Genomic DNA, 24,280 nt, shown 5'->3' with positions numbered 1-24,280 from the left:
AAAGTTTGTCTTTAAGCTAGGATTTTCAATATTTGTTGAATGACCTGACGTAAGAGGAACGGAGTGTTCATCCGACACCTTGTAGTGCCCCTCGCTCTTCAACTCTCTTATGATTTGTGATTCATTCTTTATTTTTGGGTAAAATTCTCTCTCTCTCTCTCCCTCCGTCTCTCCCCCCCTCTCTCCCCCTCTCTCTCTCTCTCTCTCTTTAAATTTATTTATTTATTTTAGACTCAAAAGGCGCACCACGATGTATAGCAAACACCAAAGGGCGAAAAAGAAGGCCAGGCTCTGTGGAGCTCTCATTTGTATTAAAAGGAGCAGATGCAAATTTTGTTTCATTTATTTCAAAGTGCCTCGAGTAAGTTCGATTTTTTAACTTGGATTTTCATTCTGCCCGTTCTTTCTGGGATGTTAAAGATTATATCAACAAAACCTGTACTTAGGACGGTGCATCAGGGTCTCGCTTCCCTAATATCAAGATTTTATTGATCTTTTCTATTAATTCCTTTATTTTTCCTATGATTTGCCTGTGTTTTGAACCTCTACCATATTATACCCTTCGGTAGGCTCTTACCATTGTATATAGATAATTGTTGAGAAAACTTAGCTGAACTAAATTCTACATTCTGGAATGGCTCTAATTCTGTTGGTTCTATTTAACACGCTTATTTGTAGACTTCAGTTGAGTGTTAAGGCTAAAACAATTCGCCAAAAGGCTCATAAGGGAAGGAGCTGCACCATCATATAAAAAAAATGAAAAAAGGGCTTTAAAGCCCCATAGATAATTACTTTTATTATACTGAAGTCGGATTAAATTCAAGATAGTTGGCTCCATTAAAAAAGCAAAAAAAAGCAAAAATTAAAAAAAATAAAGTGTATATGACTTATAAGCAAATTAGTTTTATTGAGCATCAACCAATAAGAATACGTGTATAAAATAAAAGCCTAGTCCCCGCCCCAAAAAATCGAAGCTTAGCAAAAAATGAAAGCCTAGTCCCCGTATTTATATGACTCTCAAAGAAAATTGTATAGTTTCACTGAGCATTAATCAATAAGGGAAATGCATATTAGAGGAACACTTTCTTCTCTAAGCGTATAGTCTTTAAAATTTTTAAACTAGTATGATGATAAGACAATAATTTTGTCAGTGTTACAAAATACGTAGTATAAGACAGCGCTGGCATACAAGCCAAAATGCACCGTAGCCCCGGTTTTTGCTGTAAGAATGAACCAAAACCACCGACATTGCAGCAGCGAAAATGTTGCGACAGCCCATTTATTGAAGCAGCGAAGTGTTCCAAAAGTTTTCCAGCAAAAATAAGCTAATAGGTAGTTTAAAAAAAAGATAACCTTAAAAAACAATATTTCAATCTGCTGTCGCTTCATGAACGCACCCTAATGGTGCAAATGTGCCCCATCTGGCAATACTGAATCTTGTCTCAAAATTATCGAGTACTACTCTTAGCTTTCTACATCAACAGTCTGACTATGTTACTTGCATCTGTTGATCCACAAAAACTAATTGGGCTACCATCAAATATAGTTGCCTTCTGTGACCAAAAAAAGTATGCTTTGAATTTGGACTTAGTGCACTGACTTTGCCAAAAATACTGACTTCTATTTTCCTGCAAATAAATTTGTGTGGAAAAAAATAATCCTTCCCGAAATAACATTTTCTATTCTATAAAAAATAAAGAAAGATCTGGTGATTGAAATCAAGTAATCTAAATCAAAAATAATGAAAATGATTGTGGTAATGACTTATGTTCAGTGTTCTTGAAAGAGAAATTATAGGTCTAATACAAAACATGAAGGTTTTGAAGTTGTGTGAAACTTTTTGTAACTTTAGTTAAAATTACTTTTGAAACTACTGGAGATTACTCTTGAAATATGTTTCCAAAAAATATTAAGTTCTATTAATAAACATAATGAACTATTATGAAACATAATAAAATTATGTATTGCAGTATCTTTTTTAATCCAGCCCAGTTTCTTTCAACATATAGACTTTCATGATAAAGTAGAGAAGAAAATCCGAATATAAAGCCTTGGAGATTAAACGAAATTGGTTGATACTCTCAGGGGATCTATAATAGAGGATTGTTTTCCCTAGCAAGACAAGACATGCATCGATTTCTTCTTTTTTCATTTTATTGACACATCAAACTATTAAATTCTTTAATCAGACCATTGATTGTTGATGTATCAAAATATGTTTATGAAGTGCGTCATCGTCCCAAAAATTAAGGGATGTATCTCTTACCCTTTTTAGTGTTACCCCTTCCCCAGGATTTGACGTTGAATTTGGTATATCTGCACCAAATTTTGAATATTTGAAAAAAAGGTTATCATATGATTTTGATCGTATGTCTTTGGGGCTTACGGAGGGGGAGTGTTTATCAGAAATGGCAGGGGCCACTTTTGACTCAAAAAGGGTGCTTCAAACTGATATTTCCAATTGAATGGGTCTATTTAAAGTACCTAAGGCCATCTCTTTCAGTCTATGTAACCAAAGACAGGTATGTTCCTATCCATTTTCACTTTACTTTTAGTAAAAAAGCCTTTTTTGCTTCCTTTTTATACATTTTTTGTAAAACCAGATACGCCCCTTCCTGGAAATCTGAGCGTTTGGTGAAGCCATCTCATTATTTTAATCGTTACGACCTTGATTAGTAAACTGCACTTATCGATAATTTCTAATGGTGCATCTGAATCATTACTTACTTTAATTATGTGTATGTAACTGGATAAGCGTGTAAAGGGCTGGTATAACTCAACCTATAGTCGTTTTTTTATATTTATAAGGGAGAATATCCATTTCTGGCTTTTTCTTAAATTTTGAAAATTTTTAATCGTATGTTGCGAATTTGTATTATAAAAATAATTTCTGAGACAACACTGGCTAATCATGATAAAACATAAAATGACGAAGAAAGGAAGAAAACTAGTAATAATAAACGAGGAAGAATAACTCATATGTTATGCTAATTCACCACCAAATCTTGATGATGGGGCAGCTGCAAAAAGTACAACAGACTTTCCTTTCTCTTCAAACGAAATTTGGCGAAATTTCACTCCCCAATTAGAATTCGCAATAGCACCCGAGTTCATGAAAACTGAAGCCAATCAACTTTTCTATACCGAGTCTATTAAAACTGAACCTTCCACCTTTTCTCCAGATTCACTTAAAATGATGATTATAATAAATGAATAATTATGATAATGAAAAATAATTCACCATTAAATGTACGATTAGAAATAATACAAATTATAAAATCGTGAAGAAAGGAAGAAAACGAGGACAATAAACAGCCAATAAAAAAATTGAAAAACTATGCAAATATTTTGGTCAAGACCCCCGCTTGACCGTTCTCAGTGCAGAATAAAACTGATAAAAATATGAAAAGCCAAACCTTAAAACATGACACCAAACTAAAGTAGGATGACCCTTTCTGAGTAACGGTGAAAAGCTAACTGAATATAAAACATAAGTCTAAATGGCATTTTCCAATTTTATCTTACGTAAAGCACTCTTAAAGGCTAATAGCTTTCGAGGTAGATTATTATCATAGTTTCTATTTGAGTGCACAATATAATTTTGTGGATGGATCTAAAAACGATCAAAATTAATAATTTTATCATAAATGGGACACGAATGTGCTTTTTTATCTCATCTGCCTCCCTGAAAACTCGCATGAGCCCTTTAACGGAGTCAACAATGGAGGTGTTGTCAAATAAAATGAAATGGTGTGGATTATCGTAAAAATGTTGTTCCAAGTCGGAATAAAAAATCAAGGTGAATTTTTGATTTCATTTTATTTGACAACACCTCCATAATTTGCTCCGTTCAAGGCCTCTTGCAAGTTTTCAGGGAGGTATTCGACATAAAAAGCACATTCATCGAAAGGTAGCTCTCAATAGAGACACTGGAGAAACTTTTTTAAGTCCAATTTATGATGAAACCATTATTCCCGATCGTCTTTAAATACATCCACAAAATTGAAACAAAACTCTGATAATAATTTACCTGGAAAGAGTTAGCCTTTAAGAGTGCTTTACGTAAGATAAAATTGTGAAATGCTTATGTTTTTTATTCAGTTACCCTTTCACCGTTACTCAGAAAGGGTTATCCAATTTTATTCTTGTGTTTTGTTTTAAGGTTTTTTTTATACTTTTATCAGTTTTATTCTGCACTGAAGACGGTCAAGTGGAGGCCTTGACCGAAATATTTGCATAATTTTTCAATTTTTTTCACTGGCTCTTTATTGTCCTCGTTTTCTTCCTTTCTTCGCAATTTTATAATTTGTATTAATTTTAATCGTACAATATTATTGTATTTAATCGCATATTTAATGTATATTATTTTAATTTGGCAAGCAAGGGTATGATTGAAAGCAAAAAGCATGAGTGAATTCATTATCATTTATATAATTATTTTCTTTTGAAACAAATAAGGTTTTCATTCATAAAATTAGGGATAGCTACAAAAACTATGGAGTTGCTTTGGGTGTGCCTCCTTCTTGTTTTATTTTTTATTAGTATATGACCATATTTGACCATAGTATATAACCTACTAATATCGTAATATATTCAATAAAGAAAACATGTTTTTATATCCTTGATTCAAATAATTTGGCAAACATACAAGACAAAGTATATTCCCTTTCCTCCATCAGTTTACACCTTTGTTAGAAAGAGGGGGACCAAGACATGTCTTCTCCTATCCAGGATATCTTGGGAAAATTAACAAGCGCTATCAATCAATACAGGGGTTCTCGATTATCTTGTTCCATTATAGAATCGGGATTTGTACTTTCGCAAGAATACAGAAATACGAAAGTTCTGTGATTTACATTTACCTTTTCCTCTCAGTTGAGGTTCCTGATCAGGGAAAACCAATTAGTGGCAAGCTTTTCTCTTCCATCGATCGATTCTATTTTGTAATGATGGATGGCCTTGTAAGTGTAGTGAAAACGCATCTACACTTAAAACAATTTGTTTATTATTTAGCTCGGGGATTATTTGAACGAGGGTGAACTGGAGAATATTACACTGAATTATCAGTGATAATACTAGGAGTAGAATGGGCATATATGCAAAGCAAGTATTCGTTGAACTTATAGACCTAGCTGTTATGTCTCTAAAGTTGTGTATGTAATTATGAAATTTGAATGCATGTTAAACCATATCTAACGACCAGGGTGGGGGGGGGGTTGGTTATTCTTTGTTGGAATAATTTTGGAAATATTTGTCGTTATATTAGTTTTAAACAATAGAAAGAAAATAGAGCTCTTCATGGAACGAAAAAAAATGTAACATTTTATCCATCGTTTTAAATTTAACCCCCTTTCAACCTTGATAGCCCTTCCAGTGCAATCAACCTAATATTCTCTTATGATAGTCTAAAAAATTGAGTCTTCTTCAGAAACAAAAATCCCGAATTGTCTTCCATTCATATGGAATGAGTCAACCGATTATAATGTAATGTCTTACTTGGGTGGTGTTTGGGTGAGGATGAATAGGGGTATGTCCCACTAATACAAAAGAAAAATCTTAAGAGCGGGTCAAATAGCCTTTTTTGAACTTTTAGAATTTTTTGGCTAAATTTATGGGCCCCTTTGTCCCTTCCCCCAACAAAAATTAATCAGGGGTGAACTAAAATCTTTCTGGCCGACTTTTCTTGATGAGTGGTTTTTAATTGTCATCTGATGTTTGCTAATTAGGGTTTCAAATCGTTTCTAGTCCTGAGTCGTCCCGAGCAGAATAAGAGGGTTTATTCAAGAAAACAGGGGATTAAAGGCGTAAAATAAGTATATTTTTAGGCCACCATTTTCAAATTTTTCTTGGTGCATGGGCTTATCATATGGTTAGCCCAAGAGAATTGGATCAATTTATCATTGTATATTTTAACTCTATTGCAGAATAATTATAAGAACAATTAAAAGTTAAAAGGAAGAGATGAAGGAAAAATGTAATGTTGAAATTGAATTAGAGACAATTTATTTTGAAAAAAGTTAAACGGAGTAGGATATATCTTCTTCTAGTTGTAGGAATCTACAGAATTAGAAAGCTGCAAATGTAGACATAAAACTGACCAATGAGAAAAGAAGAAAAGAGAGTAAAAAACATGACAAAAACTACGTCATGTTCTATCCAAATGCTAGAGGTAATCGAAATGGATTATTTACCATATATTTAATTTTTGAAAAAGTAAGTATGGCATAATAAAAACAGAGGCCAAAATATTTTAACCTTTCAAAATAGAACTATTTCAGTATCTCCCATCAATATATACTTAGTCGTTAAGTGGGGTGGGGGGGGCAGGCTGGTTAATTTAAAATTAACAGAATAACACATTTTTCATGAGATTTTGAAGCTATCTTGACAATGGTGTCTGGTCAACAATTTAGAATATTATTGGTCTATTAAATAATGAAAGGGGGAAATTTTTTGTTAGTTATTCATAAAAAGAAGGCGCAGTAAGCCCAGGGCTTGTTACTCTGGGCTAACTTAATTCCTACAATTATATTAACAACCAGTGGTGGATGATTACGAACCTCAAAAATTTGGTCGATACAACTATTTAATTTTGTTATACTTTCTTGTTTTCGGTATTTCAAATTGGCTATGTTTGTTTGTTGCATGATATATTTTAAACAAAAACAAAATGCTAAAGATAAAAAAAAGTCGAATTGTTAAAAGCTGTATTTTAGATGTATATCTGGATTATTATGAGTCGACTGTTTTCCATGACCAATTAACTACCGAACACACTAACAAATAATCTCTACTTCATCATAGTGTATATAATGAATACCCCCAAAAACAATAAAAAGAAATTTATCAAAAGTAAAATATGCCACAAGACACCATCTAGCTCACTTCTGATGTTTTGGGGGGAAAAGACTACAAAAGACCAAAAAAGGATGAATTCCGATCGTCTTTTAAAATATATTTGACCTGAAAATTCCATTGTTTACAACAAATGTGGCTGAATAGGCTTTTCCTTCGTTGAGTCAATGCACAAATTATTTTTTATCCCATTCAATCTGCTCTTGTGCTGAAAAATTAAAAGCTTAGTTTAGAAGGCAGGGGAGTACTAAGGAGGGGCAGTCACTCTGATATACGGAATAATTTCTGTTCGCATTCTGTTGTAAATTTTTCGTGATACTCTATTGATAAAATCAACTTCTTTCATAACTTGCCTTGAAATACAGAATCTTACTCATCAAGTTTCTAAATTGTTGATGAAGATAAGGAAGTTTGGACTGTTCAAAAGCAATCCGCCTGTGGCGCTGCCGCTCTATAATAAATAAACAATCTATGACGTAGTTCATTAAACGGCCTAAGGTAATGTGGCACTGCCATTCTAGGATCTGTAAACAATCTATGACGGAGACCAAGAAACAGCTTAAGTTAATGTTCCAGGTAACGGTACTGGAGAAGACATGTCCATTACCGTTTGTTGTAGCATATTGTTGTTCTTGTCTTGTTTTTTTTCTTTTTTCTCTTCTTGGGTGCATTTTGTATGTAAAGGGTAAAAATAAATTAATAATAGTTTGGCTTTCTGTCTTCCTAAAATTCATGAAATGCTTACAGTTTTAAAATTCACGCAGCAGAAATTATAAATATTTACAATTTTTACTCCAATAGTGCCGAGACCTAATTTCTAGTTACCCAGTTGTTCTCATTGACCTATCTCTGGGTAACCACTTCTAATCATTTAAAAACTGGTGACTGTTGACGATTTACCTACAAATTGGTGATGGAACCAGCAATAAGGTAGTGTTAGTGAAACAGTAGTTGACCAGTGAGAGGTGGCCTAACTGTTAGGGTGACCTAACAGTGACCTAACTTTGTCTCTTGTAATAGTTTTTAAATTCTAGATGGGACCCAAATAAAAGAATGACGCCAGACGAAGCTGGGAAGCATGATTGGTTATCATCAATATCACCCGCCATATCGAGCAACTCGTCAACGTCGACTTCATCGAGTGATAAACGCGGGAAACAAAATGACCTTGAGATTGATAAAAAAACAGATCATTCGATTTACCGAATATATAAAGCCAGGAAAAATCTATGTGAGGATCTAGTGAAAAAGAAATCTAGCTGTTAGATGTAAATTTTTATTTTTGAGATTGAGGCTGTGGTGGAAATTTTATATTTATGGTTCTTCCCAGTGAAAACCCCCGTGAATGTGATGTATTTGTGAATTTTTTTTCCGATCTATACGTGAATTGTTTATATTAAGTGAATTTTCTTTGTCGATAAATTTTTGCGTCTTTACTATGCTTCAATAAGTTTGTATAGATGCGCAATTATTTTCTGACATTAAAAACAATAATCCATAAAAATTTTGTAGTATTTTGTTTTTTCAAATTAAAAATGCAATTGTAAGTAATTAATTTGAATTAAAAATCGTATTCGTCAATCTTGTCAGTGAAAAAGCCTATGATTAAGATAAAATTAATTTACATTTTTTTCGTTATCTGTAAAAACTCGTATATCCGCTGCAACTTAATAAATTATGCATAAATATTCGAATTTTTGCTGATCTTAAAAATAGCAATCCATAAACAATTTTCACATTATTTATTTGATTTGCTTTTATGTTCTATTACATTTTATTTAACTAGACCAGGTGTTCCAATTAGGGGAGTAGGGAATCTTTCCCCCAAGATTCTGGAAAATCTTTTGTTTGTGTTTTCATGTAAAAAGGAAACCCTTAGATTCTGAAAAATGTTCCTTTTTATATTCACTTTAAAAGATTAAAAAAAAAACTCCCCAGATTTTGTGAATTGGGACCCCTGACTAGACCTCCGTAAATGTTGCGTGTCGGTCACTATACTTTATAAAGAGAGATGAACTAATATCCTGGCTGTTTAGTCCTTACTTATTGATAGTTTATTTTAATCGGTAAAGGAAAGCAATAAGGATCATTCGTTTTGAGCAAAGATTATCGGTTTAGAAGGAGAGATGGTTACTTCTAATCGTCTTGTATTTACAAATAAAGAAGACTTAGTCTCTTCGAACTGCTTTATATATGATTTATGACATGATTATGACATGGTGACTTAGATTATACCCAAGATTTGTTAGAGCTCCGTAGAACACACTTTAAAAAACCCTAGGGAAAGGCTGATTTTACCTTTAGAAACGTTTCTTTTCCTTGAAGTTATTACCTCAATCTTGTTGTTTCCTGTTTTAATGATTTGAATGCAGTAAATTGATGAACAAAGTAATGAATTTTGTAGAAGTTCTAGAATAGATCATGTATAAACCTTTAAATGCACTGTCAATCTAGAAGGTGAAAATGATTCTAAAGAATTCGGTAGTCTTGTCATGCCATCAGTCACAAAATACACTGTCAATCTAGAAGATGAAAATGATTCTAAAGAATTCGGTAGTTTTGTCATGCCATCAGTCACAAAATACACTGTCAATCTAGAAGATGAAAATGATTCTAAAGAATTCGGTAGTCTTGTCATGCCATCAGTCACAAAATACACTGTCAATCTAGAAGATGAAAATGATTCTAAAGAATTCGGTAGTCTTGTCATGCCATCAGTCACAAAATACACTGTCAATCTAGAAGATGAAAATGATTCTAAAGAATTCGGTAGTCTTGTCATGCCATCAGTCACAAAATACACTGTCAATCTAGAAGATGAAAATGATTCTAAAGAATTCGGTAGTTTTGTCATGCCATCAGTCAAAAAATACACTGTCAATCTAGAAGATGAAAATGATTCTAAAGAATTCGGTAGTCTTGTCATGCCATCAGTCACAAAATACACTGTCAATCTAGAAGATGAAAATGATTCTAAAGAATTCGGTAGTCTTGTCATGCCATCAGTCACAAAATACACTGTCAATCTAGAAGATGAAAATGATTCTAAAGAATTCGGTAGTCTTGTCATGCCATCAGTCACAAAATACACTGTCAATCTAGAAGATGAAAATGATTCTAAAGAATTCGGTAGTCTTGTCATGCCATCAGTCACAAAATACACTGTCAATCTAGAAGATGAAAATGATTCTAAAGAATTCGGTAGTTTTGTCATGCCATCAGTCACAAAAAGTGTTCACGATCTACCTTAGCAAGATCACGACCCACCGCAATCTTGTTGTTTTCTGTTTTAATGATGTGAATGCAGTAAATTAATGAACGAAGTAATGAATTTTGTAGAAGTTCTGGAATATATCATGTATAAACCTTTAAATACACTGTCAATCTAGTAAATGAATATGATTCTAAAGAATTCGGTAATCTGGTCGCGACGTCTGTCACAAAAAGTGTTCACTGCCCGCCTTAGAAAGGTTGTATCATATTCCCCTTATCGCTTGCTGAAAGTTTCACCTTAAAACCTTAAGGTTTTGGAGGTTAAGGATTAAACATGCCACCCTTCCTAAAAAAAAACAACCCTATATGTAAAAAATGGGCAACTTGCATAATTTACAGCCCTCGTCCCAGAGGCTGTTGGGGGCTATGTAATCCCAGGATGCATAGTTATTGGACCTTGAGACTATTTTGAGCAAAATGGGCATCTCATAATTTATATCAAATGCGTTGGGTGTGGGATTGCATTTAAAAATGACAGGGGAGGGGGTTGATCACTTTTTGATCACTTTTCAATATCCCCCTCCAAATTCCCAGAAGTTTCACCTTCACACCCTTAGCCTTTTTGACCCAACTAAGATAAAACATTCATCCCTTTCCTAAACCATCAAAAGCAGGCCCCTTCTAGTTTATTTTAATTAAAAACGTGTTACAAAATACTTGTATTTTTCTTTTTGACCTGGAAACAGACCATTTCCAGCAACATGATTTAGCACTATTACTTTCTGGTCACTATTTGAAAACGGTGTTAATATCAAAAGGCATTGTTTTAACGGGGCCGTCGTTTTGTTAAAATTCATTGTTAATAATGTACATAAAATGGTACCTACTAAAATTTTCATTTACAAATCAAAGGTCTGTTCTACTGGTTAAAACTGTAGTACCTCTTGACTTACTGATAAAGCATGCTTACGTAAATACATGCATGACTCTAAGATGGAGAGGAGGAAGGGGATGTCTCATTGGACTTAACCGTGAGGGGGGAGAGGTTGAAAAAACATAATAAACATATTTAGGCTGTAATTGCGCAAAGAAAGGGAGCTAAAGACCTATGTAAATGGATGTGCGTAAAACCACAGAAAAACAGAGAAGTTACTAGTGAAATCGTTGTATTTCAAAAAATTTTAACTCATTTTATTGGCTTAAAGTTTCATAGAAAAGAACCAATGAAGTATGAGGTTATTTTTCCTCTTTAAACATGTGACATTGAAGTGGCAAAAATACAGCAGCGCTTATGGATTATTAATCCGCAAGTCTGAAATACAGTGGACCCTTTCTCTTGTGGCTACGTGTTCCACATTTGAAATAACTGTCTTGTTCAACTTAAGGCATTTTAAACCCTTAATGAAACATCAATATGAATTGTAATGTTTTATTCCACTTTATTCCCATTATTACGTTGCATAGCTAGATATCAAATCGTAAACATCGTCGCTTCGGGCCAATGCAGGCTACTTTCAAAAGTGAACAAATGATGAGTATTAAAACCTTATTTAAGCTTTAATCTTGCTATATAGGCAATCATACGTGTGAAAACCAACACCAATAAGTTAAAATGAATTTTAGCCTATCGAAAATGAAAACACTTACCTCTTTTAGATACGGAAATTGTATTGGAAGACCTTTGAAAATTTCACTTTTAGCGAGTCAGATTTGATGACGATGTCGTTTTGTAGTTTCCGTTCCAAAAATCTTCCAGTCATCTCTCGAAGTTTCACTTAAGAATTTCAAGATTAGCTTCACATTTACATCCTGTTTCAGAACCTAGCTCAATTTTTTTTTTTTTTTTAACAATATCAAATTGATACTGTTGGAAGCAAATATTTCAGAAAATTATACTTTATTTATTGTATGTTTTTGATTGTACAAAAATTTATTTATATTCATTTTTGTTACGTTTTTACGAGTTGGACTAACATATCCGGGGAGGGGGATTCAAACCTCTGCCCCCTGGATACGGCTTTGATTCCTGAAATATTTTCGCTCTTTTTTTTATAGTGAAACAGTCATTCAGAACATCATAATTATCACCATCATCCGACCGCTATTAGTTGTTTTAAATGTTATTTTTAACAATGTTTTGATAAGTATTTGAACTATTTTATTATTCGGATTTTTTTTTTTGTAGTTCTGAAAGGAAAATTATGCTTCAGTCAGAATAATGAATCTTTTCTAGGATTTTTTCCATATACAAAAGTAAAAATAAGTGATCACAATTATTTAGTAAGTTAGAGTACGTTAATCCATCAAGTATGTATTAGGGCGGTTTTTGTAAGTTTCCCATAAGCGCTATCCTGCTCGGTAGCACATCTCAAAAACTGCTGGAAGGCAAAATGGGAAAGTGGAGAGTGAAGGCTACGCTTGGTAGCACGAAAACTGATATCAAGACCAAACCCCAATCTAGCTTACCTGTATTTTGTAACAGAAACTGACCCTCTTCATTTATTATTATTATTTAAGAATTAACGACGCTTCTTGACTACTATGGTCCCTGCAGTGCATTCCTGCAGCGTGATTCGATCTCTGGGTTCCGTATTACCAAGCTAAGGTCAAATCCACTGCGCCACTACATCATTTATTTATTTATTTATTTATTTAAGAATTAACGACACTTCTTGACTACTAAGGTCCTGCGTCGGCCCTGCAGTGCATTCCTGCAGCGCGATTCGATCTCTGGGTCTCGTATTACCAAGTTAGGGTCAAATCCACTGCGCCACCACAGGACACTACATCATTTATTATTTAAGAATTAACGACGCTTCTTGACTACTAAGGTCCCTGCGTCGGCCCTGCAGTGCATTCCTGCAGCGTGATTCGATCTCTGGGTCCCGTATTATCAAGCTAAGGTCAAATCCACTGCGCCACCACAGGACACTACATCATTTAGTTTATACTCTTCGGTATGTTTGAAAGTTACGCCAAAAATTTGGATCCCAGCTTCACTGTCTGCGACCTTTCTGGATTCACGTTCCGAAAAACCAGAAAGCGTTTCCAAGTTACGAAAACCCGAATGCAAGAGAGAGAGAGAGAGAGAGAGAGAGAGAGAGAGAGAGAGATCGGTATATTTAAAAACTATCGTAGCATAGAGCTAAATTCAGTTTTTTCACAAAAATCATACATTTAAACAAAAATCACACACTACAACTCAGCATTAAAAACTGATGTGAAAAAAGGCACAAATGAGTTTGCGTATCGATTGGTTCGTATTTCAAGGGGTACAAGTTTATTTCGTAATCGAGTTCGACTATTGGGAGGGGCTGGTTCGGGTAGTAAAGATCGGTGGCTCTTATTGGCTAGGATGAATTTTCCAAATTGGTGAATAAGGTGTTCCAGCCGGACTTTAAGTGGAGATAAATTTAATTTAGCGAGGGCTTGATCGTAGGGTATGCCACGGTCTCGGAGTATAATCCTTGTTGCTCTTTTCTGGACGCACTCTATGTCGCGTAATAGGTACGCTGTGCGGATAGCAGATAGACCCCACACCGGGCACGCGTACTCGAGCAACGGGCAAACATAACACGTGTAGGCATGGAGAAGGCTTTTAGTATCACAACCAAAACGCCTCATTTTGGTAAGTGTCTGAAGGCTTGCATTAGCCTTGTGGACGGTTAAATTAATATGGGCACTGAAACTACAGTCACTAGTGAAAGTTACTCCTAAGATTTTTATTTCGTTCACAATCGGGAAAGGGACTAGAGGCATATCTATATTCCGCTTCAGAGGGTTGAAACGAATTATCTTCGACTTGGCTACGTTAATGGTAAGATCATGACTTGAGCATTCGGTCTTTAGCTGATCAAATAACTGGTCTGAAAACTGCTTTGTTGTGATAGTGTTTTCGACCAGGTAAGCGAGCACTATGGACAGATCATCTACAAACTTGTAACGGTCGTCGTGATGGTTAAGCAGGGAATTAATTACAGCCAGGAAAATTATTCCAGCTAATTTTGTGCCTTGTGGGGCCCCGCAAGAAGTATCTGACCATGATGAATCCGAATCGTTTTCGTGGAGTGCAAAGACTTTTTGTTTTCGGCCAGTTAAGAAGTCAAGTATAAGGCCAAGGGTGCATCGTTTGGCCCCCATTTCCTGGAGATTCATGCCTGCAGTCCGGTGGCGGATTAGGTCAAAGGCCTTTCGGAAATCCACTGCGCAAATGTCGACGAAACAGCTACCTTTTTCAAGCCATCGGAGGACGCAGTCAAACATCCGTACTAGGTAGATTGTAGTACTACACTTGGGGAGTCCACCGTACTGGAATTTATCAATACGCCCATGAATTTGTTTAAGAAGAAACTTGAGTATAAAGGCCTCAGTTACTTTCGCCAAACAAGGTGTAAGTGAGATCGGGCGGAGATCGTCGCATGCACTAGGGGCGCGCTTCTTTGGAATAATTCTAATATAGGCCCTTTTCCACTGTAACGGGAAAAAGCCAGAAGCAAAACACTCGCTAATGATGCTGGACAGTGGTAATGCTATAAAGGCTGCATATTCACGTAGCAGTTTGGCAGGTAATTCACCAGGGTATGAAGATGTATTCGGTTTGATCTTCCGTAATTCCGTGTAAACATCAAACTCACTGACTATTATGGTGTTCTCAGGCTCACATTTTTCAAGTATGGTGGACTTTTCATGAGCCGTAATAGTTGGATAGGTAGTACAGATCCTGGTGAAGAATTCACTCACTTCTTCTGCACTGATTAAGGACCCGCCATCATTGCTGATCTTTACACTGCTGTCAAAAGCTTGGCCGGCCACCTTTTTCACAGCGTTGTGCCACTTTTTGGGGTCTGAAGTAAGTAATTGGGAGGGCATGGTTTCACGATCATACCGAGCTTTGGCTTTCTTTACCAAAGAGACTATTTGATTTCGCAATTTCTTGCCGTTGATTATATCACCACGGGAGTAGAGGCGAGACCTCTCTTTTATTAGTGTTTTAATAGCTGGAGATATCCATGGTTTGTCGTATTCACTAACAACAAATGATTTTGTTGTAAAGATCTTTAGGTATTGACTGTATAACGTGGCATTGAAATCGGATACCTTAGTCTCCAAGAGCCCGGTATTGTACACTTCGGGGAAGTCATATGTCCCAATCCATCGACCGTATTCACAGATGGCCGACTCCGTACAAGGACGAACAGTGACACGGGATAGTTTGGGCTTTGGTAAAGACTCTCTTGCTTTCCAAAGAATTGCGTTGTGGTCTGACATACCAACGGGACCAAGAGAAAGGGGAGGGGAGTAAAAATCATCACAATTTGTGAGTATAAGGTCCAATATGCCCCCCAAAGAGTGGGTGGGCATGTGTACTACTTGTTTTAAAGACAAACAAGATGATAACCAACTCTTCTTGGTTTGGTTAAAGTCTCCTCCTATAATAAAAGCAGGGCTACTGTATATACTTCTCAGGTGATCAACAGTCGTTTGGAGGTAGAAGACCAAGTCACCCCGGTTTCTTGCACTTTCCGGGTAATATACTGAAGCGACTATAATACAAGAAAAGCGTCGGGGAAGAGATTTAGGTTTGCAAATAGCCCAGATTACTTCATGAGCTGGATCAAATAATTCCGGTAATAATTTGCAAGGGTTTTCTTTCCGTATGTACAAGGCAACACCTCCACCTAGTCTATGCTCACCTCGATCAGCACGTGTGCTCAGGAAAATTTCGTAGCCTGCCATATGACCTGACAAGGTTGTTCCTGTCTGGCTTCATCCGCTGAAACTCATGGGAAGTGATTTCGGATCTGATTTCCATATCGCGAGAACCGGCCTCTTATGTTTGAGCGTAAAATATATCGGACCTGCGGAATACTGTAGGAAAAGCTAAAATTTCCTTAAAAATGTGGATTAAAAAATGGTTAACCGTTTTTTCCTACTGCAATAATAATCATAGTTTTTTATTTCTTTTTCAAGTGAGGCCTTGTTAGTTAGTGTTTAGATTCCTGTTCGATAATCCTTATTACGTATATAACTAATTCATAGTTAAAACCTTCATTGTTAAATAATTCATAGTAAAAATCATAGTTAAAACCTTATATATTGCTATATTTGTGACTGGCATGTCATCTTCTTTAGTTTGTAATAGATGGCAAAAAAGTAAATTTTAAAAGATGGAGAAAAATGGGTCTAGATTCTTTAATATTTAAGGATGGATTTTACTTTTCATTTGGAGTCACGCTAATTATTTATGTTTTAAAACCATGACTGTTGTATCAAGAATTTGACCAACTGCCGGCTATGCTTTTGTATAGTCTTGGAGAGAAAAAAAATGACAAATTTACCAAAATTCCTAAACTTAAAAAATGATTTCATGCTTCAAAATCTATCTTGTCCCGGCGGCTTTGTCATCGGTCCCCACGGGCCCCTGCATGGTACGCGGCATGCTTCTATAGATGGATTCTCATTTTCCCTTGTGATCTGGGTCCCGGCAACGCCATGTCATTTTTGGATCGAATTGATGACGAAAATTGGTTTGGTTTTCTGTTTTAAGGTTTTCGAGTTGCTTTAATCCATTCCCAAAATATATAGAAATATTTGTGCAATCACCAGTTTTTTACATTTTAAGCAATGAAATAATAATTTCTTTTTGACGTTAATTGACACTTTGACAAATTTTCTTTGAGCAGCAAGCATTCTAAACTTCAACAATTTCTACTAAACTACAATCTTTTGGTTTTGTGTTTTAAGGTTTTCGAGTTGCTTTAATCCATTGTCAAAATATTTAGAAATATTTGTGCAATCACCGGTTTTTTATATTTTAAGGAATTTAATAAAATTTAAAAAGAGCCTAAATTGTTTGAGCTCGTGTAACGGTAATAACGGTCATGTAACAGACAGACGCTACATTTATCTATCTTCTATCTATCTATATATATAAAAATAAGTTGTCTGTGGATGTGTCTGTCAGGTGACGTCATGTGTGTGTGTTGACTGACGTCATGTTTTCGACTGACGAAATTACAGACCGGGACATCGGGACACAAATGACGACCAGGACACCGGTACATAGGGAATATAAATTACGACCCGGACACTCAAAGAGAAAGCGACCGGGACACAAGGAATGTTCGATTAGCAATCACCATCAACAAAGCACCGGGACACAAATGACGACCGGGAAACAGGGAGTATAAATGACGACCAGGACATAAGTAAAAAAAACTAAAAAAACTAAAAAAAGATAAAAACTACAAAAAAAAACTAAAAAGAAAAAAAAAATAAAAACTAATAAAAAAACCAAAAAAGCAAAAAACTAAAAAAACTAAAAAAGAAAAAAAAAGAAAAAAAGGAAAAAAAAATGAAAAATAAAGGAGAAAAAAGAACTAAAAAAATAAAATAAAAAAACTAAAAAGAAAAAAGAAAAAAACTAAAAAAACTAAAAAACAGTAAAAACCAAAAAAAACTAAAAAGGAAAAAAGGGGAAAAATACAAAAATTTATTTCATCATATACCATTTCAAAAACGAATGTATATACAGACCGGGACAGCGGGATACAAATGACGACCGAGACACAGGGAATATAAATGACGACCGGGACACAGGGACACAACTACAACGGGGACGCCGGGGGGCACAGGGGGATATATAAATGACGACGGGGACACAGGGAATGTTCGATTAGCAATCACCATCAACAAAGCTCAAGGGCAATCATTAGAATCATGAGGTATAACTAAAAAAACTAAAAAAAGGTAAAAAACTAAAAACTAAAAAAAAGACCAATTCAAAACGAATGTATATACAGACCGGGACACCGGGACACAAATGACGACCGGTACACCGGGACACAAGGAATATAAATGACGCCCGGGACACAGGGACAGAACTGCAACGGGGACGCCGGGGGGCACAGGGGGATATATAAATGACGACAACCATCAACAAAGCTCAAGGGCAATCATTAGAATCATGAGGTATTGATCTGAATTCGGATTGTTTTCCCATGGACCATTATATGTTGCATGTTCAAGAGTCGGTAAACCTGACAATCTATTTATATGCACAGACAATGGGACAGCAAAGAATGTTGTATATTCGAAAGTTTTACGTAGTTAAAAACATATATATATACTAGCTGTTGGGGTGGCGCTTCGCGCCACCCCAACACCTAGTTGGTGGGGCGCTTTTCGCCCCCCCAAGCCCCCCCCCGCGCGCGTAAGTCGTTACGCGCCATATTAGTTATGCGCCATTGTAGTTGTGTCCTTGTGTCCCACCTGTGAATAGAGATATATATATATATATATATATATATATATACATATATATATATATATATATATATATATATATATATATATATATATATATATATATATATATATATATATATATATATATATATATGTGTTTTTAACTACGTAAAACGTGCGAACATACAACATTCTTCGCTGTCCCATTGTCTGTGCATATAAATAGATTGTCAGGTTTACTGACTCTTGAACATGCAACATATAATTGTTTGCTATTGTTGCTGCAGATGCAAGATTGCGGCTCTAAAAACTTTAATAAAAAAATTGACACAAGGATATATAGAAAATAAACTTGTTTATCATAGACTAGCTGTTGGGTTGGCGCTTCGCGCCACCCCAACACCTAGTTGGTGGGGGCGCTTTGCGCAACCCCCCAAAGCCCCCCCGCGCGCGTAAGTCGTTACGCGCCATATTAGTTACGCGCCATTGTAGTTGTGTCCCTGTGTCCCACCTGTGAATATATATATATATATATATACTAGCTGTTGGGGTGGCGCTTCGCGCCACCCCAACACCTAGTTGGTGGGGCGCTTCGCCCCACCAACTACAGACATAACCCACAAACAACTTATTTGTGACAACTCTTATTACAGACAGACATAACCCACAAACAACTTATTTTTATATATATAGAAGATATATATCTATCTATCTATATAAAAATAAGTTGTTTGTGGGTTATGTCTGTCTGTCTGTCTGTCCGCATATGACGTCTGAATTATTTCATCATATACCAATTCAAAAACGAAAGTATACAAGCTGATGCAGCTGAGTTGGTAACGCGGTATGTTCCAGGTTCTAGGTTCGAGGTTCAAACCTTACAAAAACTACAAAAAAAATAATAAAAAATAAAAAAGCTAAAAAAAGTGAAAAAAAGGTAAAAAACTAAAACCTAAAAAAGAAAAAAACCAAAAACTAATAAAAATAACTAAAAAAAAGGTAAAAACTACAAAACAAACCATAAACTAAAAAAAAAATTAAAAAAGGTAAAAAACTAAAAAAAACTAAAAACTAAAAAAGAAAAAAAAACTAAAAAAGGAATAAACTGAAAAATAGAGGAGAAAAGGAAAACTAAAAAAATAAGAATAAAAATAAAAAACTAAAAACTACAAAAAAAAAACTAAAAAGAAAAAAGAAAAAAAACTAAAAAAGCAAAAAAAAAGGTAAAAACCAAAAAAAAAGGCACAGGGGGATATATAAATGAAGACGGGGTCACAGAGAAGGTCCGAGGTACTAGGTCCGAGAGGTTCCAGGTTCGAATGTTGGCTTTAGCATTAATACAAAAGAAGAAAAAAAACTAAAAAAGAAAAAAAAACTAAAAAAAAGGTAAAAAGAAAAAAAAAATAAAAACTAATAAAAAACAAAAAAACTGAAAAAGAAAAAAAAACTAAAAAAGGAAAAAAACTGACAATTAAAGGAGAAAAAGAAAACTAAAAAAATAAAAATAAAAAAAACTATAAAAGGAAAAAACTAGCTTGCGGCTAAAGAACGCAAAACCGCGCAGTTAGATGAAAATCCACCTGGAAAGCGAGGGTCAAAACATATCAAAACTGAAAATGATAGTGATGATGATTGGGTTTGGGATTTTGACTTGGATAAGGTCATCAATGCCTACCAGATTTAAGTTAAAAAACAAAGGTTCGGCGATATGTACTTCATAGTGACGCTGAAAAATAAAGAAGAAAAAAAAACTGAAAAAATGTAAAAAACTAAAAAGAAAAAACACTCAAAGATAAATTACAGACCGGGACACAAATGACGACCGACACAGAGGGAATATAAATGACGACCAGGAACCTCAAAGAAAAATTACAGACTGGGACACCCGGACACAAATCACGACAGGGAATATAAATGACGACCGGGACGCAGGGACACAACTACAACGGGGACGCCGGGTGCACAGGCGGGATATATAATTGACGACTGAGACACAGGGATTGTTTGAATAGAAATTACAGACCGGGAAACCGGGACACAAATGACGACCGGGACACTGGGACACAGGGAATATAAATGACGACCGGGACACTCAAAGAGAAAACACAAACTGGGACACCAGGACACAAATGACGACCGGGACACAGGGAATATAAATGCTATTTATATGCACAGACAATGGGACAGCGAAGAATGTTGTATATTCGCATGTTTTACGTAGTTAAAAATATATATTTATATCTATCTCTATTCACAGGTGGGACACAGGGACACAGCTAAAATGGCGCGTAACTAATATGGCGCGTAACGACTTACGCGCGCGGGGGGGCTTGGGGGGGGGCGCGAAGCGCCCCACCAACTAGGTGTTGGGGTGGCGCGAAGCGCCACCCCAACAGCTAGTATATATATATATATATATATATATATATATATATATATATATATATATATATATATATATATATATATATTCATAGGTGGGACATAGGGACATAACTACAATGGCGCGTAAATAATATGGCGCGTAACGACTTACGCGCGTGGGGGTACTAGCTGTATATATACTAGCTGTATATATATATATATATATATATATATATATATATATATATATATATATATATATATATATATATATACAGCTAGTATATATATATATATATATATATATATATATATATATATATATATATATATATATATATATATATATATATATATATATATATATATATATATATATATATATATATATATATATATATTCATAGGTGGGACATAGGGACATAACTACAATGGCGCGTAAATAATATGGCTCGTAACGACTTACGCGCGTGGGGGGGCTTGGGGGGCGCGAAGCGCCCCCTCCGACTAGGTGTTGGGTTGGCGCGAAGCACAACTAAAAAAATGAAAAAACTAAAAAAAAACTAAAAAAATTAAAAAAGACAAAAATTAAAGGAAAAGAAAAAATTCAATTAATTAGATTTTTGAATTATGCTGAATCTGATGGTGTCATCAAAATTACTTGGTATTTTGGGGGTGTTTCCCCCTTTCAAGAAATTGGTGAAATTATCTCAGGCTCATAATTTTTTATGGATAACATTCAATTTGATGAATTTTACATATTTTAGAAAAAGTATCAAAATTGTTATTAATGCTCTGTTTAATAGAGTTTTGGCTCCTATTGAAGAATTTTGCTCCTTACTTATAGCGCTTTGCTACAAACTGTTCGAAAATACGAGTGAGTTACTTACACATTTTTACAAAACCAACGAGATTTACGAATTGCAGGAAAACGATATGTTACAAGTTAGATTATATTTTATTCCAAATTTGAGTATTTTGAATTAAGTATTTTGATTTTTATTCTAAAATTAAGTATTTTGAAGAAATTGATGAAAGGGCCACAAATACATCTATTGTTTCAAAATTCAATGTTAAATTATTCACAAGAAAAATGGAGCTATTGAACACAAATTTGCGAAAATTGATGTTTTCTCTGTTAAATTTGTGCGCTAAAGGAAAATCCACCTGTTGAAGACTTGGATACTTTGTTAATTCTTTTCTTGGATTAGTTTCATGATTTCAATCTTACAAAATATGCTTGGATACAGAATTCATTTACTGATGAAAATGACAAATTTGAATTAACAAGTAACAAGAAAGACCACTTGATTTAATTATCTTGTGATACTTCTTCAAAACAAAATGTTCAGATTGCATCTCTGATTAAATTTTGTCTAGATATTAAGAGTGAAAACGATATTTTGTCAAATAAAGCTTTAAGAGTATAGCTGCTTTTCGCAAAACATTATTTGTACATAACAAGATTTGTACATAAACATATTTGTACATAACAAGATTTTCTGCTATATCTGAAATGATTTTGAAACATTGTGTTGGTTCGAATGGAATAAAAGAAACTTCATGCTGTCATCTCATCATTGACATCGAGATTTGTCAAGCTTTTTGCTAATCATAGGCATGCACATAAATCGCATTAAAAGACAATAATTTAAATTAATATTTGTTTGAGTTTCGAGGTCCTTCTAAATATGAAATTTCTCTACGATACGATCACTCTTTCGCAAGTTAAAATTTTTTTTCTAATTTTTAGAATTAACCACCCCCCAAACTCCCCCAAAGAGAGAAGATCCATTCCGGTTATGTCAATCCCGTATATAGAACCTGTGCTTATTTTTCCCACCAAGTTTCATCCCGATCCCTCCACTCTCAGCATTTACCAAGAGTCTAGATACCGCCCCCAACATCCCCTTCACCGGATAAGGTTAAAATGGAATATAAGAGCTCTGAGACATGATGTCCTTCCAAACTTTAAATTTCATTAATTTCCGATCACTATTTCGCAAGTTAAACATACTTCATTTTTCTAATCTTTCAGAATTAACCCTCCCCCACTCCCCCAAAGACAGCAGATCCGTCCCGCTTATGTCAATCACGTATCTAGGACTTGTGCTTATTTTTCCCATATAGTTTCATCTCGAACCCTCCACTCTAAGCGTTTTCCAAGATTTTAGGTCCCCCCTTCGATTCCCCCGAATGTCACCGGATCCAAGTGGAATTTGAAACAAGAGCTCTGAGACACGATATCCTTCCAAACTTCAAATTTCATTCAGATCCGATCACTCTTTCGTAAGTTAAAAGTACCTCATTTTTCTAATTTGTTCAGAATTAACCCCTCCCCCACCAACTCCCCCAAACAGAGCAGATCTGTTCCGGTTATGTCAATCACGTATCTAGGACTTGCGCTTATTTTTCCCACCAAGTTTCATCCCGATCCCTCCACTCTAAGTGTTTTTCAGGATTTTAGCCCCCCCCCCCCATGCCACTGGATCTGGTAGGGATTTAAAATAAGAGCGCTGAGACACGTTATCCTTCCAAAATTCAGATTTCATTAAGATTCAATCACTCCTTCATAAGTTAAAAATACCTCATTTTAAAAAGTTTAGAATTACCACCCAACTGCCCCAAACAGAGCAGCTCAGTTCTGGTTATGTCAATATTGTATATAGGACTTCTGCTTATTTAGCTCACCAAGTAGGCTAAATAAGCAGAGCGTTTTGAAAGATTTTAAGCATTTTGAGTGTTTCTAAGCGGTTTGAAAGATTTTAGGCTCCCCCCTCCAACTCCCCCAAATGTCACCAGATCTGTTCGGGTTTTAAACTAAGAGGTCAGAGACACGATGTACTTCTAAACATTGAATTTCATTAAGATCCCTTCACCCGTTCGTAAGTTAAAAATGGTTCCGTTTTCAATTTTTCCGAATTAGCCGGCCACCCCCCCCCCACGTAGTCAAATCGGAAAAAAGACTATTTTTAGTTCATTCTGGTCAGGTCGCTGATATACATGCCAAGTTTCATCGTCCTAGCTTGCCTGGAAGTGCCTGAAGTAGCAAAACCGGGATAGACAGACAGACCGACAGAATTTGCGATCACTATTTGTCACTTGGATAATACCAAGTGCCATAAAAACTAAAAAAAAAAACAACTTAAAAATAAAAAAATATAAAAAGGAAAAAACTAAAAAAGAAAAAAAAGAAAAGAAAAGAAAAACTAAAAAAGGAAAAAAAACAATAAAGAGGAAAAAGATAACTAAAAAAAACGAAAAAAACATAAAAAAAAAACTAAAAAAGGGCAAAAACTAAAAAAGAAAAAGAACACATGATAAAACTAAAAGAAAATTAAATACTAAAAACTACGAAAAGAAGAAAAACCTACAAAAAAAAAAACAAATTAAAAAAACAAGAAACTAAGAAACAAAAGCCTAAAAGAGATAAAAACTAAAAAAAAGAAAAGAAAAAGACAAAACTAAAAAAAGGAAAAAACTTAAACTAAAAAATAAAAAAAAATTAAAAAATAAAAAAAGAAAAAACTACAAAAAGAACAACTAAAAAGATAAAAAACTAAAAATAAAAAAAAGAAAAAACTAAGAAGATAAAAAAAAG

At 34.8% G+C, this 24,280-nt stretch overlaps 2 protein-coding genes across 2 annotated transcripts; one reads left to right on the top strand and one right to left on the bottom strand.

Moving 5' to 3' along the window:
- Positions 1–231: 231 nt before the first annotated feature.
- Positions 232–17,235, top strand: LOC136042752 (uncharacterized; the record flags this gene model as incomplete). Its single annotated transcript, XM_065727716.1, is given in 2 exon segments — positions 232–361; positions 7,890–17,235. A coding segment is annotated over 1 exon segment (759 nt). The 3' UTR covers positions 10,107–17,235.
- On the bottom strand, positions 10,390–15,804 carry LOC136042754 (uncharacterized). The gene is made up of 2 exons (XM_065727718.1): positions 14,108–15,804; positions 10,390–10,414 (listed from the first exon to the last, which is right to left on the bottom strand). The coding sequence occupies exons 1-2, from the start codon at positions 15,802–15,804 to the stop codon at positions 10,390–10,392; spliced, it is 1,722 nt and encodes a 573-aa protein (XP_065583790.1).
- Positions 17,236–24,280: the final 7,045 nt, after the last annotated feature.

The sequence above is a fragment of the Artemia franciscana genome, unplaced genomic scaffold, assembly GCF_032884065.1.
Source record: "Artemia franciscana unplaced genomic scaffold, ASM3288406v1 Scaffold_1932, whole genome shotgun sequence".
NCBI classification, from domain to species: domain Eukaryota; kingdom Metazoa; phylum Arthropoda; class Branchiopoda; order Anostraca; family Artemiidae; genus Artemia; species Artemia franciscana.
This window is presented reverse-complemented; position numbering and strand designations above follow the sequence as displayed.